Consider the following 19,176-nt stretch of genomic DNA (forward strand, 5'->3'; position numbering starts at 1 on the left):
CGAGCACACGCGAGATCAAGCAAGAACACAAAATGGAACCAGAGCGTGCCCTGTATTATGCAAAGAGAACAACCTCTAACGATCGTGTACACCCACGGTGACGGAAACAGAGGTCGCCACCACCTCAGCCCTTACTTCCTCCACAGCAGCTGCCGTGCTGGGAACCTCATGAGCGCATCAATACGTCTGAGACACAGTTGGTCCCTGTCCTCCCTCTGTGCTATTCATGTGGACTCCTCGGCCCCTCCCTGGAGAGCACCTCCGTTTGCTGAACCCACACTGTCCATGCTCCTGCCCCGTGACCACCCCTTCCCAGGTGTCACTGGCTTTTCTTTAGGTTCAGATGTGGTCTTTTTTTTTTTTTTTTCCCGGAGCTGGGGACCGAACCCAGGGCCTTGCGCTTGCTAGGCAAGCGCTCTACCACTGAGCTAAATCCCCAGCCCCTCAGATGTGGTCTTAATTCTTGCCTTGGCCCTCTTCTCACCAACCACATCAGTCCCTAAAACCATATCCTCATAGAAGCATCTGCGACCCTCAGCTCCGTCCTGATTCATCTCTCGGCTCCAGTTTAGACGTCGCTCCGGCAATCCAGTCTTAAGCATCTACGATTCTCTCCCAATCTGAGCCTGTTCTCACCGTGAGTTCGATTGTCACCTGGATCAGGATCGTCACGAGGTAACACAGAGACACACCAAGTGCTCAGCGGGTTAACAGAAATTCACTGTCTCAGATCTGGGGGAAAGTTGGTTCCTTCCAGGGTTTCGAAGGGGGAGCTGTCCCAGGGCTCACCCCACCACACACACACCCTCCTCCCCACCCTCCTCCCACCTTCCCTGTGTAGTTTGTGCAACGATCCTCTTACGAGTCCAACAGCGTATTGGATTAGGATCCAACCCAGCGCCTGCAGTTTACTTTGACTATCTCTTCAGCAGATTTTCCCATCTTGATATACTGGTTCTTGATCCCATCCGTGTTCGAGGGACCCAGTTCTATTTATAGCCTCATTTCCCATGATGCTCTCCCTGATCCACTTAGAAAGAATGAAATAGTCTCTTTGCTGCGCTCCCAAAGTATTTTCTTTTCAAGCGAGAAAAGTACCATGATTATAATATATTACGGGTAATTCTTACATGATTAATTCCCAAGAGACTCATACGCCGCAGAGACTTCGCAGTATCTGCGAGGTAGCATCCTGACTGATAGCTGCTCACTTTCCGTTTCTGCCACTTTCTAATTTGGAGATTTGAGGCCAATTCCCTAATTTTTTTCCTACGCTCCGCCTCCTCGCAGATGAAGTGTTTGCACCTGTCTTGTAAGGAGAGTCTAAGAATGTAAGGAATGATACACACGAAGTCCCATAAACGCTGTGGCCAAGCGGGTCCTCAGGGGTGGCTGGTGGATCGGGGACCCACCCATGGTCTATGCCTGAAGGGCCTCGTGTGGAAATCAGAACAGCACTCTATGTATTTGAGACAAACCCTCCATCCATTTTCCTGCTTTTGGAGAAGTCCCGCCATCTGCTCTTACTAAAAACTGAAACAGACCTCATCGGGACCTGTCTTCTCTGCACTGCCTCAGCCCTCTCCAGACAGTGATGTTACCCCTGACACATCCTCCTGTCTCAGGTCCTCTGCTAGTCATCTGTCTGTGGGGCCTAGGCTGTTAGAGAGTAAGAGGCTGGCTGTTATGGAAATGGGTCCCTCATGAAAGGACTTCAGACCCTTTCCCCTCCCGTTTCTGACTTCCTCTCTCCACTCCACCATCAGCACAAACAGAGCACTCTCCATTGTGCATCTGTCTTCCGTCTCAGGCTGGGGCAGCGAGAAGGCTCTGGACCCTGTCTTGATTTGAATATGCTTGACCCGGGAACGGCACTATTGGAGTAGGTGTGTCGCTGTGGGCGTGGGCTTGAAGAAGCTCCTCCTTGTGTCTGGAAGTCAGTCTTCTCCTGTCTGCCTTTGGATAAAGACGTAGAACTCTCAGCTCCTCTGGCCCCACATCTGCCTGGACACTGCCATGCTCCTGCCCGGATGATAATGGACTGAACCTCAGAACCTGTAATCCAGCCCCAGTAAAATGTTCTTTATAAGAATAGCCTTGGTCATGGTGTCTGCTCACAGCAGCAAAACCCTAAGACAGGTCCCGTGACCTTGGATGTCTCAACATCCAGAAGTATTAGATATAGAGTTCTATTTCTCAGATCCTCTGTTATGACAGCATGGGCAGATTAAGATGCCGGGTCATGGGATAGCATAGTAAGCAGCCTGGCAGTCATTTCGTGTTGGGAAAGCTGGCAAACCAACAGGAAGCATCCAAACAAAAAAGACGTGCGTTGAGTGGAAAGAAAGCGTGGGTACCACCGGGAGACTCTCGCTCAGTGGGATGGTCAGAGAGGCTCACAGAGAGGCTTGGAGGGCAGGAAGGAAGGACGGACAGACAGACGGAAGGTCATCATTTCACCAAGCTGCCCTACAGAGCAAAGGTCAAAGCTCAGGAGAGCAAGCCCTAGACTCTCCCCCTTATTCCCCAAATCCTTCCGCGAGGCTTCCACTAACCCAGCCAAGTATGCACTGGCCACACTCGCGTCTATCAGCCGGTGACGGAGGGTCAGCAGTTCCAAAAGTTTGGAGAACGTGTCCAGGAGCAGCGCATGGAAATCTTGCCCTTGTTTCTGCTCTTCATCCACCGCAGACCTGAGCGCAAGCAGGCCCACCTCCTCCACGAGAAAGGGATCACCCATCACTTTGGCTGAAAAGAGCTGAGAGCAAACCAAGTAATTTGGAAACTCAGAAGAAGAAGCACCCTGTGTACTGAAAGGAAAAAAACCACTCCCAGTGGTACAGACTCTGAGAGCAGTATCTTCCAGCCACCTACCAGACAGGAGATAAATCACTAGTAAACAGGGCTGCCCAGAAGGTTAGGAGAGCTAATATACACACAAGTAGTTTTTTTTTTATTATGATGGTAAATCTTGTTATTATAAATGTTTTGAGTCTAAACACAAAAACTGGGGGAGAGGGGACTAAATGGAAATAAAAGTCACTGATTTAAAAAAAAAAACTTAAAAATTGGAGCTATGGTTCAGTGGCTAAAAGCACTGGCTGCTCGTCCAGAGGACCTGGGTTTGATTCCCAGTGCCCACATGGTGGTTCAGAGCTACGTGTAACTGCAGTATTAGGGCATCCAACGCCTTCTTTGCCTTCCGAGGGTACTAGGTATATCCATAGTACACAGACATACACAAGGGCAAAAGATCCATACAGAAAATAAAAAAAATTTAGAAGTGTTTTGGTGGCCAAAGAACAATTTTTTTCTTTTTCTTTTTCTTTTTCTTTTTTTTTTTTTTTTTTTTTTGGAGCTGGGGACCGAACCCAGGGCCTTGTGCTTGCTAGGCAAGCGCTCTACCACTGAGCCAAATCCCCAACCCCCAAAGAACAATTTTTATAATCCTCTCTGACTGCAGCTTCAAAATGCTGAAGGATTTTCACACCTATGAATTTTTCAGTTTTCACCCGACCCCTCAGGACCTATCGAAGGTCCTCTTCTTCCTCAATGAGGACTCTAAACTGCCTGGGAACTAAACCTAGGGGCTCGAGATACATGAACCCTCTAGTATGGAGTTACTCTTTACTCTTACTTTCAAACAAGATCTCACTAAGTTGCCCAGGCTGGCCTCGAACTCGTAATCCTCCTGCTTCCACCTCCTGAGTATCTGAGATTGTGAGCTTGCACCAAGCCTGGCCTGTGACCTTTAAATCTTAAAAGGTCATTCAGTAGTACCAAGGGTAGCTTGTTGCCACCTACTTCCAAGTGTCACAGGACCCCACCTGCCTCTCGGCACCTCCTCACTCCCGGGGGGCCCCACGCGATCCGTGATACATCCAAGTGACCTTTAATACCCTTCTGCCTTAGTGAACATCTAATGAGACCTCGTGTGAGGACCCTTTCTCTCCTTTTTCTGGCGTGTTCCGTCTTCCTGCACCTTCCTTGCTTACGTATCTGTCAAAGGACTTGTCTACTGCAGATGTGACCTTCAGTTCCTAAAGTCTTCAGAGGGCAGTGGTTCACCCACTTTCTAATACAAAGAGTCAGTCTGAATACTCAGTATTTCTAGGTTTAATTGTGAAAGTAGCTCTAAAATGATAATTAAAATTGTAACATTAACAGGAGACTGAACAAGTCACCCCAGACAGTCTCTGTAATCGATAAGACGTTTTATAAAATTAATATTAAATATGGTACTACAAGACACTGCGAGAATAAAAATGGAAGTAAGACATTATCATTCCGTGAACACTAATTCCAGGGAAGGGTAAGAGAGTTGGACGTTTAAAAATTAAATCGGGTGCTGGGGATTTAGCTCAGTGGTAGAGCGCTTACCTAGGAAGCACAAGGCCCTGGGTTCGGTCCCCAGCTCCGAAAAAAAAGAACCAAAAAAAAAAAAAAATTAAATCGAACCCTTAAAATCGGGATGACAGAATGAAACACCCGAAGGGAGACACTCTCTCTGCCTTTAGGAGGACAGACCAAGTCACAGAGGAAATGAACAGCAGATCCAACCACACCAAAATAACAGGGTGTGCTTGCAAAGGACAAATGGAAAAGTATTTACAGAAAGTGTGATAGACAAACAGATTAAAGTTCTATTTCATTAAACCTCAGATAAGTGAATGGCAGTGAAGTTATTTTCTCAGAGAAGTGAGCCAAAAAGAAACAAAAAAATATAGCCGGTGACTGAGTGTGTCAAAAATCATCTCAACTGAGCTGGAGAGATGGCTCAGAGGGGAGCCCCTGCAGGGTTGGTTCCCAGCACCCACATCAGACGGCACACAGCCACCTAGAGGTTCAGTTGAAGGAAACTCAGGCCTTGTGGCCTCTGTAAGCACCTGTACCTGCATGCACATGGTGCACATAAATCCACATAGGTGTACACATACATACGCACAAATATTATATAGTATATGTACACACACATATATATGTGTGTGTATATATACATATAGAGAATACACACACATCTCTCTATATATAGTTGTCATACATAGCAAGGAAGTGTACATTAATACCATAATGCCACCTTTCATGCACACATGCAGAGTTGGTTCACACATTGCATTTCAAATGCTAATACTGCACCCTGTACTAAAGCAGAAGTGTGTCCCTAATATATTAGTTGGTTTTTAAAGACAATGGCATGATTCTTTTCAAAGCAATCTGAACCAAATTTCACATCGTCAATCATGCCCTAGTGTAGCCTGCTATGGTGGCACACACCTTTATACCCCAGCACTCTTGAGGCAGAGGCAGAAGCAGAGGCAGAGGCAGAGGCAGGGGCAGGGGCAGGGGGAGGGGCAGGGGCAGGGGGAGGGGGAGGGGCAGGGGCAGGGGCAGGGGCAGGGACAGGGGCAGAGGCAGAGGCAGGGGCAGAGGCAGGGGCAGGGGCAGGGGCAGGGGCAGGGGCAGGGGCAGAGGCAGAGGCAGAGGCAGAGGCAGAGGAGGCAGAGGAGGCAGAGGAGGCAGAGGAGGCAGAGGAGGCAGAGGCAGAGGAGGCAGAGGAGGCAGAGGAGGCAGAGGAGGCAGAGGAGGCAGAGGCAGAGGAGGCAGAGGCAGAGGAGGCAGAGGCAGAGGAGGCAGAGGAGGCAGAGGCAGAGGAGGCAGAGGCAGAGGAGGCAGAGGCAGAGGAGGCAGAGGAGGCAGAGGCAGAGGCAGAGGCAGAGGCAGAGGAGGCAGAGGCAGAGGCAGAGGCAGAGGCAGAGGCAGAGGCAGAGGCAGAGGCAGAGGCAGAGGCAGAGGAGGCAGAGGCAGAGGCAGAGGCAGAGGCAGAGGCAGAGGCAGAGGCAGGCGGATCTCTGAGTTCGAGGCCAGCCTGGTGTACAGTGAAAGAAAGTATCAGGGTAGCCAGAGCTGTAGAGTGAGACCCAGTCTCAAAAAACAAAGCAAAGCAAAACAAAACAAAAGACATGTAGAACCGGAAGATAATAATTAGGAAGGGCCTGACTGTATCCTATGCACGGGAAGACAGCTTGAGTTCGGAAAACGATCGTGAGTGGGTTTATTGATCCACTGAGTAGTTTTGCAGTCCTTGGGATTGATCCTAGGGCCTCATGCACACTAGGTTAGCACTCTGCCACTGGGCTCTATATCCAGGCCTCTTTTCACCTTTTAAAAATTGTGTTTCTCTTACCTGCTTGGGAGGGGAGATCTTACTATGTGGTTCAAGCTGACTTGGCACTCACTGGGTAGCCCAGGCAGGCTTTGAATCTCTGAGCCTCCTTCCCCAGTCACCCAAGCATCAGGGACCGTCCTTTGAGCTTTACATTGAAATGTGTTCTTTCCTCTACTGCTACAATTCTCTGGAATTGTATATTATTTCGATACATTTTAAACTAATTGTCTCTTTAAAATGATTTTAGGTGGGGAGGGGAAGATGGCTCAGGGGTTAGGTGTGGCTTCCTTTACTTCCTGCTAAGGGTAGCCAGCATTCTCTTCTCTCCTCCACGGAGGACATCCATACACACACAGCCTACACACACACACACACACACACACACACACACACACACACACACACACACGAAGAGAGAGGGGGAGGGGAGGGGAGGAAGAGGGAGAGAGGGAGAAAGGGAGGGAGGGAGAGAGGGAGAAAGGGAGGGAGAGAGGGAGAGAGGGAGAGAGGGAGAAAGGGAGGAAGGGAGGGAGGGAGGGAGAGAGGGAGAGAGGGAGGGAGGGAGGAAGGGAAGGAGGGAGGGAGAGAGGGAGAGAGGGAGAGAGGGAGAAAGGGAGGGAAGGAGGGAGAGAGGGAGAGAGGGAGAGAGGGAGAGAGGGAGAAGGGGAGGAGGGAGAGGGCGGGAGAGAGGGAGTTTAGACAGGAGAGGAGAGAATGTTGACCCAAGGAGCCGATACTCTTCCAATCACCTCCATTATCACAAGTGGCTATAGAAAGAGATCAGTCTGGAAGCCCCAGCCCAGCATCCAAAGCCTTAACAGAAAGTGCAAAGGATTGAGGTAAAAGTTCAGCCGGAGCCACTGATCCTTATGGCTGTCCAGTGTTCTCCAGCTTCTCCCCAACACACAGACAGACACACTTTATCATTAAAGTGGCAGTGGGAAGGGAGAAAATATTTCTACATACCTATGTAATTCCCCCATTTAATTTTAATTCTAGCACCATCCTTATATACTAGCCAGAAGCTTTGTCCAAAACAAAAAACGCATAGAAACATTGGCAAGGCTTGTGGCTATGCTCTTCCTCTGGCCAAACAGAAGGGAAGAGTGCCAAACAGTCAGAGAGCTAAACAGAAACATCTGGAAGGAAGTAGTCTCTTTGCCAAGGACCCAACTGTCCTGTCAAAAAACACCCACATCTCTTTGGAGTTGTGCGCTGTACCAGGCCTCGGGCTTGGCTGGGGTGAGCCACAGGTCGAGGGCAAGCCGCAAGACCTGAATCTCCAGCTGGGCGAGCCCGCTGCGTGACGCAGCCTTGTGGGCGTGGCGAGCCTCCCGCAACAGGTGCTGCAGAGCCTTGGGGATGAGGCCAGCCTGGCCAAGGGAAGGGTGGAGCTCCAGCAGATGGACGTTTTCTGAACCTGGGCTTGAAGAGAAGAAAGGGTGATTTGATTTTTCACGACAAAGAATATAGATACATTTTGTATTGAAGATATCTGACTTTATATTTTTAAAGACCAGTATCACAGCACGTCCTGATCTTTCTCCGGACAGGGAAACCCAAGGGAATTAACCAGTACTGCATTATGCTCCTTGCTTTAACGCAAGCCCTGTAAAGTGGAAAGAAACTGACATATTTCCAACTGTCCCGTAAGCAATGGCTATAACAAACCCTCCATGCTTCAATGACTGCCTGGAAAAAAAGAATATCTGAAGAATAAAAACGATAAGGTAAGGGGTTGGGGATTTAGCTCAGTGGTAGAGCGCTTGCCCTGGGTTCGGTCCCCAGCTCCAAAAAAAAAAAAAAAAAAAAAAAAAAAAAGAAAAAAAGAAAAGAAAAAATGATAAGGTAAGAAAACAATAATTTCCACTATTCTTAGCATCTATTTTTCGCCTGAGTTTTTTCCTTTGCTCCCCCAACCCCCCCCTCCCCGATGTTAATGGATAGAGACAATTTTTAAGTTCTCTGTACACTGAGGGCCTCATAGAATAGATGAGGCCAAAAAAAACAAAACAAAACAAAACAAAACAAAACACTTGTCTGCATATTGTTTTTAAATAGAAGATACAGAACAAGTCAGGGGTCTTCCTACCTTAAAACGGAAGAGCACAAATATTCCCGTTAGAATCTACGTAAATGGGTTTCAGCTTGGTCCTAGATCTTAAAGCTCAACGCCTGAAAACCAGCTTCAACCGTGCCAATGGCACTGGGTTTGGAGACTACTCTGACAGCTACGAGGACCCATTTTAGCCCTAGCCTGATCTGCCAAAAGCCATTTCCTGAACAGCATATTCTCTCCATGGCAAGACGTAACACACACACACGGCTGGTGCCAAGCTCGTTACGGTGAAGACATCAGCGCCGTGCGAGATCAACAGGGGAGATGCAGTTTCACAAACTGAACTTCTTAAGAAGGTAGAATCTTGGGGTTGAGGATTTAGCTCAGTGGTAGAGCGCTTGCCTAGCGAGCGCAAGGCCCTGGGTTCGGTCCCCAGCTCCGAAAAAAAGAAAAAAGAAAAAAAGAAGGTAGAATCTTAGCTACTGTCTCTCACAGTCCCCTGCCTGTTCCAGAGATGTAACCTATCATGGCGACAACCTTACATAAAGACTGTGTTTGATGTGCACCTACGGGACCTCAGGGCCACGCCTATGTCCATGTCTATGTCCTCAAAAGTGTGTGCTGGGTATGGAGAGAAGAGAGACAATTACTCCCCACCTTGTGGCAGCAATGGGGAGATTTTGATCTCAGGCTATCCTGCTCGACTTGGGGTCTGCCATCTCAAGGAGCCCTCCAACTCAAAGACTAGAAAGGAACAGGGGAAGGAAGTAGTCACGTTGACAGCGTGACAAAACGTGCACCCGCCCTGAGTGGTCTCGGGAAATCCAATACTGCTCATTGGAGGGTAATGCCCAGAGGTTCATCTGGCCAATTCTCAGAAGCCTCTTTAGCAATACTGTGAGAAGAAAGAAGTTCCTTTCAGAGCAACTTAAAAGCTCACACAGGCTTCAGATAAATGAGCTAGGCTCAAGGTCTCTCTCACTTCCACTCGGCACTGAATGGGGCTTAAAAGCTTAGTACTTTGATCCAAAACTGCATTCTTAATTGCTGTGGAAGATTAAATGTAAAATGCTAAAGACAGCGCCAACTTACCAGCTGTTGTTGATGGAAACAAATTGCTTGCAAATTATGTTCAGGGGAAGACCGAACGTCTTGGGAGCCTCAGGATGATCCCCTCGCCAGAGACTCTGGACGTACTCCTGCTGCTGCTCTAACTAAAAAGAATAAATATTCCCAGGACCTGGGCTGTGAACTTAGACAGGAGAAAGCTAAACCCCTTGTGTTCCTGTCTCTTCCCCTAGTTTTCACCTTGAACGCGGTTTTGATTACAACGGGACATTCTGGGCTCTCAGCAAAACATCAGCCAAGGAAAGGAAAGCCAACCATTTTGAAAATGCAAAGAAAGCTGGAACTTTCGTACACGCCTTCTATCCCAGCACCCGGCAGGCAGAGACAGGTGGATCTCTGTGAGTTCCCGGCCAGCCTGAGAGTTTCAGACCAGCTGGAGGTACACAAGGAGTACGAGGCAGCCAGGGCTACAGGGCAGGAGACTGTCTCAATAAAACAAAATAAAGTAAAATAAAATAAAATAAAATTCAAAAGCCAAGCGTGGTGGTTTATCTCTACAACCCCAGAGCTGAGGCGGGCTGAGGCAGGACTGCCAGGAGCTCCCGACAAGCCTAGGCTACTGTGTGAGAACTTACCTCAAAAACAAAAACAAACCAAACAAAACCACCCAAACAAACATTCACCTATAAGGGAAAAAAAAAATCAAAGTTTTATATGACAGTGTCTTAGAAAAGTCCTTTTATCGATGATAACTCTATGATCTCATAAAACACGAGGTTCTTGATTCCTTGTGAATCAACTGTCATTGAGGTTAGAAACCTCCATTTAAAACCTAAGTTATGGGGTTGGGGATTTAGCTCAGCGGTAGAGCGCTTGCCTAGCAAGCACAAGGCCCTGGGTTCGGTCCCCAGCTCCGAGAAAAAAAAAAGAAAAAAAGACTTAAGTTATGCTTGACATTCAGAAGTGCAAATGACTTACAGATAAACGTTCTGCCCAGAAAACCCAGATGCAATGAAAGAATGTTGTTGTTGTCGTCATCATCATCATCATCATCATCATCATCATCATCATCATCACTATTTTGGCTTAGGTCGTCCATCCTCTTCCCAGATGGAGCTATTAAAGCCGTACTCACGTGGTAGCTGAGGATGCTCCTCACTAGCTGCAGGTGGAGCCTCAGGCAGGTACAGTCGTCTTGGTAGGCCTTAGTGAAATACGAGTGGCTGAAATCCAACTTAGGGCGTCGGTGCATAATGTCAGTCATGGCTTGTGCTAGAGCAAGCCGTTCTTCAGGGTCCAAGGTGTGCTGGTAGGCTTCCAAGTAACTATCAAGAAGCTGAAAAGAAGAAGAAGAAGAAGAAGAAGAAGAAGAAGAAGAAGAAGAAGAAGAAGAAGAAGAAGAAGAGGAGGAGGAGGAGGAGGAGGAGGAGGAGGAGGAGGAGGAGGAGGAGGAAGAGGAAGAAGAAGAAGAAGAAGAGGAAGAGGAAGAGGAAGAGGAAGAGGAAGAAGGGGAAGGGGAAGGGGAAGGGGAAGAGGAAGAAAAAGAAGGGGAAGGGGAAGGGGAAGGGGAAGAAGAAGAAGGGGAAGGGGAAGAAGAAGAGGAAGAGGAGGAAGAGGAAGAGGAAGAGAAGGAGGAGGAAGAGGAAGGAGAAGAAGGAGGAGAAGAAGAAGAAGAAGAAGAAGAAGAAGAAGAAGAAGAAGAAGAAGAAAAAGAAGAGGAAGAGGAGAGGAAGAGGAGGAGGAGGAGGAGGAAGAGAAGGAGGAAGAGGAGGAGGAAGAGGAAGAAGAATGAGGAGGAGGAGGAGGAGGAGGAGGAGGAGGAGGAGGAGAAGAAGAAGAAGAAGAAGAAGAAGAAGAAGAAGAAGAAGAAGAAGAAGAAGAAGAAGAAGAAGATGATGATGATGATGGTAAGGGTTTGGGTCAGGATAGAGCGAGACAGCTCTGGGGCCAGCAAACAAGATGGAGGCTTTATCCTGGGCTTTAACTGCCCCCAGGGCCTTAGCAGAAGACAGATGCTGGAACCTCAGGGTAGCTATCAGTCTGGTCTGTGCAAATATAGTAAGAACTGGTGCAGCTAGCAAACCAGCAGAGTGAAGAGACAAGAGCTGAGGCTTACACCACGGATCCAGGGCTGGACTTGAGTTTGATCTATCTACTTCTGTTTTTCCTTCTCTTGATCTTTACAAACAAAAGGAATGTTAGACAGTTGATACTGTCGCTCTACAATATAAACTCGAATAAGACAACACCCCAATGCCTGCCATTCCTAGAAGCCTACCCTCTTTCCTTCGCCTGGTTACTTCTCTACAATGTATCACTCTGGTTAGATCTTTTCATCCATTCATCTGCCTACTTACAGCCTGGAAGATGAGCTTTCATGAGTCGGCTACTTTGAGTCCCCTGTTCTCTGAAGACCTCCACATGGGCACACGGTCAACACTTCTGTCTTTCATCACTGATCTCCAAGGCACAGGCACTGAATTGCGGAGTGCTGGGGCGAGTTTTCCTCTTTTACCCAAGAAGGTTAAACACTTCAGACTGAACAGACATTGGGAATCAGATGTCACCTAAAAAGGGATGTTTACATCTGTCTGCCCAACGTCAAGGCAAGGCTTGTGGACAGTGACCCTAGGATGTTCCAGTCTGTACCTGTGACGTTCTGCATGTAAAATACCCCCTAAGGATTCATGTGTTTGAACATTTGGTCTCCAGCTGGTGGCACAGTTTTGAGAGGTTGTGGAACCTTTGAAGCATGGAAAAAAGTGGATCTGACCGTGTGGGGCTTGAAGTTTATAGCCCAGCATACCTTTCGGTCCCACCTCTACTTCCTGTTCCTGTCCCACCTCTACTTCCTGTTCCTGCCCGCCTCTACTTCCTGTTGTGCTGAGATGTGAGGCGGTAAGGACTCTCCCTCCTGGAAGGTGTGCCAGGGGTTAGAGACTCACAGTTCACAGAGTAGACTCAGAAGTGAAGAAAGATGGGGCTCCCTTTGACTCTAAGTTCACCCCACAGTAAAAAAGGAGCAGGGTGCTCTTGGCGACCGGATCGCCTCACCCAAGAGTCACACTAGAATATTAGCCAATCATTAAGTGATAGAAAGGAAAAACTGAGACGAAGGAGGAGTGACTAGACAGGCTACGGGCGACACTCAGCTGTCCCAGGGAGAGATTAGAGAAGAAACATTTACTTTTTAATTCATTCTAGCCCAGTGTGAACCCTAGTGGCTGGGCCAGGGTAATCCTGGGAGCTGGCTTATGGTATTTACACTTCTTGACCTATTTTTTGGACAAAGAGTCCAATTGTTGGTTATTTGATGAGGGAAGTTGGTTAATAAAAATAATTTTTAAATTCCAAGTTTTCCTTTCCCAGCCCTGGCTCCCAGAATGATGACTCAATGAGACTACAATGAGACTAATTCATTGTTATTAAATGCATAGACCATAAACTTTGGCTCATACCCTGACTACCTTGTAATGTATTTAACCCATTCAAACTATTCTGCGTCTACCACTTTGGTTAGTTATCTCTCCTCAGTTCCTGCCTGCTTCTTCCCTCCAGTCCCCTCAGAGTCCCCACAGAGTCTTCTCAGTGTCTTTCTCGGCGTCTTCCTGAGTTCTCCTACCTGCATCCATCTCCTCTGTCCTCTGCCTTGTCTCATCTCCTCAGTCTCTCCCCAAGTCTCTCTTTTATACCCTTACTATTTCCCAGAATCCTCTCGCATCCTACTAGTGTCCCGCCTCCTTTTTTTTCTGCCTCAGCTCATTGGCCATCAGCTTTTTTACTGACAGGTGATGCTTATAAGAGATTCTCCTACAGAAGTTGGCTGGGGAGAAGAGTCCTTTGTATCCATCCCAATCTGGTGAGGCCACGTTGCAAAGGATCATGCTAAATTGAATTCTCATTATTGAATAAGGTTACCAGAGTCAGCCAATAAGAACATAGAATGGCCCAGCAGGCAAGATGGTTCAGGAAGTAAAGCACCTGCCACCAAGTCGGAGGACCCAAGTTCAATCCCGGGAACTCACGCGATAGAAAGCAAGAATACACTCTGCTAAGTTGTCCTTGGACTTGTCTGATGTAAGCTGTGGCTGCCTCCTGAGCCTCCCCCCAAATAAGGAGGAATACAGGGCATCCAACCAACTTTGAATTTCAGATAAATAGCAAATACTCTTTTAAGGTAAGCATGTCCCAAATGTTGGAGTATTTTCTCTGTTGAGAAGGAAAATATAAGTTAAGCTAATGTCATCTCTCGGTGTTCAGACTCATCCGAGAGGCGGTAACAGATGGATCACTGAGCAATTTCATGACAAATTCCTTCCTAGCAAGGGCGGGGCATGATCTTTCTGCCTCACCGGTTCTGTTTGTTATCCGTTTGTTAACTGGCCTGTTACCATTTAAACTCCGGGCTGGTATTTGCCTGAGAAGTCATCCTAACCTGTCAAATGTCACCTCTGTGTGTCAAGGGCCAACTCTCAGAAAGTAATGTGCCACACAGCAGGGCGAGTGGCCAGGAAATGTCTGAGGAAATAGGGAAGCAGACAAAACTGATGCTATCCAGCTTCCCTGGGTCTATCTTTTTTTTTTCTTTTTTTTCTTCTTTTTTTTTTCTTTTTTTTCCGGAGCTGGGGACCGAACCCAGGGCCTTGTGCTTGCTAGGCGAGCGCTCTACCACTGAGCTAAATCCCCAGCCCCTACGATAACTTTTAAAGATAGTACTTTACCTCACACCAAAGTGTCAAACGGAAAACCAATGGTAGACACAACTTACCACACAACCTCTTTTCCCTTATTACGGGGATAATGCACAAAACTCATTTTAGGGCTGTATACAGATGCAAATTCAAGTTGTAGAACGTATCTGGTTACTGTGGAGAGAGCATCAGGAGATAGGACAGCATGATCCAGGAGCTGCCACACCAACTTTCTGGCCACTCTTGTCCCTCAAGCCATTAAGCTGACATCAGCTTTAATTTTATGAGTTATTCTAAAGAACTGAAAGGACCTAATATGTCCCAGAACCTCTTAAGTGGTGATACCAATATATTTAACAATCGAAAATGGCTGAGGAGACTTGGCACCAGAGTCAGTGTGCAGGACAGGGATCAATTGTACCTCAGATGAAAATTTGGCTTAGCCATTTAAGATGGGCTCTTTGCCCAGAGTTTCTGACTTGGAAGACCATATTCTACAATTTTGGCCCAGAAAGCTCAGTTTCTACAGGGAACTTATTCTCAGGGCAGGCTGGAGGGGGGATATTTTCAACAATTGCTTTAAATTAAGATAGTTCTGTGTACCCTGGGAGGAACTAGTGGGCAGCTTGACAGCTTAGCATAGAATGAGCTACAGGCTCCTACAGTCCCTGCTGAGTGCTTACTCTTCTGGGTTTTTTCTGCCCTTTGACTCTCCTATTGCCATGGAATACCCTGCCTCAGGGGAAGAGAAAACTAGGACATGTGTAGACACACACACACACACAAATACACACACATATATACACTCAAACACATACACACATACATACACACAAACACACACATATACACAAACACACAAACACACATACATATAAACACACACACCTACATACACAAACACATACATACGTACACAAACACATAAACACATACATACACAAACAAACACACACATACACACATACACAAACACACACATAAACACACATACAAACACACATACAAACACACATACATATAAACACATATACACACATATACATACGTAACAAACACACACACACAAACACATACATACATATACACACACACACTACACACACAAACATGCAAACAAAAACACACATACATACACACAAACACTACATACACAAACACACATATATACACATACATATATACACAAACACACATGCATACATACATACAAATACATACACATATACACATACATACACACACACACACACAGAAAGAAACACTTAAAAACTTGTGTCTGGAGTAATGACTTTGCCTTCTTTCATTTAATACAGACAATTACCACAGGACAAGTCCCAATCTCCCATTTACTTAGTTGGTCGGCGTGAGGCTCTCACTGGCAGGTCAAGGTCATGTGTGAAAAAGAACTGTCTTCCAAAGCTCGAGCCTTGCACCTTTTCAGCTCAGACACTTGTTTCCAAACAACAGAGACCTACGTCTCCATGAGTAACCAATCAGAGGGCACAAAACATTAACCATCCAGTCTGCTACAAAAGCAGTTAGAAGAAGCCACCGTCACTCCTGATTTTCAGACCGTGTCACAGCTGCAGGAGTGTGGCTTCCACCTCCCACGGCACCCCCTGGCAGAGGCCTGCACAGCCGCCCGTGGCCCTGAACACTGACCCCACTCTGGCGCCTTGAGGGAGCATCACCCCCAATATTGTACTGTGCTCTGCATCACTGGGCATCCTCCAGCTTTTTCCTGTCGCTCGTTTGGCTTCAGTTTTGGCTACTCCGTCTGCTCCACAGCCTACCGCATAAAGTAGGTGTCACCAAGGGCCCAGTCAGACTCTCCACCTTTTCCTATCCGTGGCTATGGTTCAACATCCACGGTCATGTCTCAGCCATATCTACTTCCTGGCTTTCGATGTGTAACTCCCCACAACACATTCACATCTGAGGCTGCACCTCCACTCGATGACGTGTGTCTTTGAGTGCACTTGTATCTTCTTTAACGATCCTTCACTCTTCCTGCACTGTGCGTTAACTAGTAGCTCCTTCCTAGGCCCTTGGAAACCCCTTCTAATCTCTTTTTACTCTCTCACTCCAAACTCCATCTCCAATCCTCAACTCCTACCCTGTCCCCTTCAGAGTGATGGCATCTGCTCCCCTTCCTGCCCCCACGGCTACATCCTTGTCACCAGGTCCCTCCTCACTCTCCAGATCGCCACTGGAGGTGATCTGTTCCCTAGAGAGTTTTTACGCAGCTCATCCTCTATGAGGACATTAAGACAGCGACTAAAAACAAGACTAGGCTCACCCTACGGCTCTTTTCACGTCCCCAAAGCTTCTCAAATGTGGGTCACAACAGCCATGTAACAGAATAGAGGGATCGCACACTCACACACATGCGTGCACGCACGTGCGCACACACACACACACACACACACACACACACACACACAGGGCAATATTAAAAGGTTCCTGAAAACACAACAACTGAAAATTAGCTCAGAATCAAATAATCAAATGCATAAGAGCAGTGCTTGCCCACACTGCATCATGGGACTTCCATGCCGGCCAACTTCTGAACACACAGCATGCATACTTCATAATGTCACCCCACTATACGGTGCCAATGAACACTGCCTGAAATACCCAGCAGAGACCCGAGACCCCTGTATGTTACAAATGTCAGTGTTTTACTGTACATGGAGGTATTCTGCTCTTATAAAAGCATGATGTTTTACTTATGGAAAACAATTATTTGTTTTCTCACTGTCATTCCTCATCATGTTAAAATTAGCCTATCTTGGGGTTGGGGATTTAGCTCAGTGGTACAGCGCTTGCCTAGCAAGTGCAAGGCCCTGGGTTCGGTCCCCAGCTCTGAAAAAAAGAAAAGAAAAAAAATTAGCCTATCTTTGAATCGAATTATATTAGAAAAACAAGGACAGCTATTTCATTAGTATGGAAATTTTACTTTCCTTCTTAGTAAGAGGCAGAGCCACAATATGCCAAAGGGTTATTTTAAACTAATTTTTTTTAATGATTCATTATCAGTGACATCTGACTTGTATATCTATTGTATATGCCTGGAGTCATATGCAGTTCGAAGAGTCATAGACAGTTGAAATCCTGTCTCAAGCAAACAAACAACAAAAAAACAGTGAAAAACAGACAAAAACTGTGTACAATTTTCTTGGGCAAAATGGATTACAAGTGGGGAATTCCAAGAAACCCAAGTTATCCAGTGAACTTTAAAATCAGCGATTCCCGGGGGTTGGGGATTTAGCTCAGTGGTAGAGCACTTGCCTAGCAAGTGCAAGGCCCTGGGTTCGGTCCCCAGCTCCGAAAAAAAAAGAAAAAAGAAAAAAAAATCAGCGATTCCCAAGCCCTTACCAGTGTGTACCCCAAACAGGGTCGGTATGTAAATCCCGCCCCCCAATAGCAGTCTACCAAGGAAGGATTCTACTTTGCCAACCTCCGTGTGATATTCTAAACGGCATTTTCCATGCTTAGGAATCTTTCTCTGCCAGACGCCTTATTAATCTTTTAGCGGTGAGATGTAGTCTGTTCCTCTGGGAAGACTTAGGGACAGTTTTCTCCGTTTTAATAGTCCCCAGACAAGACAAATATCCCTTTCCTCCGAAGCCCCTACCTCTCTTTTGGCAGAGATTGGATAAACGTTTATAGACCACAGATTTCGCTTTTTCTATGATTTGTAGAAATGTACCTTTTTAATGATGGCAAATCTTATGTAATTATATAACCCAGAGCGTCTCTCTAGATGTCTTTAAACAGTAAGGCATACTGTACTTCTGTCGTACGAGTCCTAGATGTTCAAGATGAAGAATCTACCTTTGTAGATCCTCAGAACTCTTAATATCTTCCTTAGACTATAACATGAACTCTCTCTTGCGTGCATCTGTAGAGCTCTGGGACAGCAACCAGCAAGATGAAATTTTAACTTTGCCGTTTTGTTTTGCTTATTTTTTTTTTGTGCGAGGCAGCCTTGTTACACTCAGGTGTAGTCCAGGCTGGCTTCACACTTGGGGCAATGCCTCTGCCTCCGCCTCCTGGGTGCTGTGATTACAGGTGTGCACCGCCACAGCCAGCAGACAGATCTTTGAGAGACAGTTTGCCTTCCAGAATCATACCTGGCGTTTGCACTCCAGAAGATTCGCCTCGCAGGCCCACAGGTCGTACAGCAGGGCAAATCTGTCCACGTTCGCATTGGCCCAGCCGAGGCGCTGGCTGCCCTCTGACCTGCTGTCCTCTCTGTGGCCTGGGAAGGAGTGAGTGGGAATGGTTAGAGACAAAGCTTCTCAAGTGCCCATCTCTGAAGAACTCAGAGCAGGTCTGAACGGGAGACTAGGACTCTCCACGGTGATCTGAAGTCCAAGGACCAGGCCTGAAGTCCACACATGTTGACTTCCAGGTCAACAAGAGTTTTTGTTTTCGCTTCCTAAATTTAAACACTAATTTTAGTAATAATACCTTTTTCTTTTTCTTTTTTTAATACGGCGCCTCACTGTGTAGCTCTGGCTGGCCTAGAACTTGCTTTGCAGACCAGGCTGGCCTGAAACTCACAAACATCTACCTGCCTCTGTCTCCTTAGGTCTGAGATTACAAGTGTGCACCACCACACCTTGTTCAGTACTTTTTTTTTTTTTTTTTTGTCATTGTGAGACTGAGTCTCATGTAGCCCAGGCTGGCCCTAAACTCAGTCTCGTAGCTCGGGCTGGCCCTAAACTCACTATGTAGCAGGGGATGACCTTGAACTTTTGACCTCCTAGCTCGATGGCAAGAGTTGAGTCCTGGTATCACAGGCATGTCTAACGTGCCCAGCTGATGCAGTGCTAGGCATCAAACCTAGGACTTCCTGCATCCTTGGCAAGCACTTTACCAACTAAAGTACATGCCCAGACCTCTAAGGACTGTTCAAAAATAAAACCAGTTGACACGAAGTCTATGCTAAAATGGTCCCTGAATTTACAGCTTTAATAGGAGAACACACATCTCTCCTTTATCAGAAACTGATCTCTGGTGGTTTAACAACTCAGATCTATATAGTATTTTTTTCCTATGTGAAGTGTGTGTATGTATGTGTGACTGTGTATGTGTGTGAGTGTATGCGTATGTGTGTATATGTATATATTTATAAGTATATATATGTGTGTGTATGTGTATATGTCTGTGTGTGTATATGT

General features: G+C 46.7%; 1 protein-coding gene across 3 annotated transcripts in view; it reads right to left on the reverse strand.

Annotated features, from left to right (window-relative positions):
* The window catches only part of Ccdc162 (coiled-coil domain containing 162), a 192,940-nt gene that overhangs the window by 99,427 nt on the left and 74,337 nt on the right, over nucleotides 1–19,176 (reverse strand). For all 3 annotated transcript variants that reach the window (XR_005497567.2, XR_005497568.2, XM_039099214.2), the window contains exons 16-20: nucleotides 18,124–18,251; nucleotides 10,429–10,629; nucleotides 9,318–9,439; nucleotides 7,363–7,591; nucleotides 2,556–2,758 (exon numbers count right to left, since the gene is read on the reverse strand). Coding sequence is in view for 1 of the 3 variants with exons in the window: in XM_039099214.2 (XP_038955142.1) it covers nucleotides 2,556–2,758; nucleotides 7,363–7,591; nucleotides 9,318–9,439; nucleotides 10,429–10,629; nucleotides 18,124–18,251 (883 nt within the window). In the remaining 2 variants the exon portion in view is untranslated. The remainder of the gene's footprint in view (nucleotides 1–2,555; nucleotides 2,759–7,362; nucleotides 7,592–9,317; nucleotides 9,440–10,428; nucleotides 10,630–18,123; nucleotides 18,252–19,176) is intronic.

Source organism: Rattus norvegicus, chromosome 20 (genome assembly GCF_036323735.1).
Source record: "Rattus norvegicus strain BN/NHsdMcwi chromosome 20, GRCr8, whole genome shotgun sequence".
NCBI classification, from domain to species: domain Eukaryota; kingdom Metazoa; phylum Chordata; class Mammalia; order Rodentia; family Muridae; genus Rattus; species Rattus norvegicus.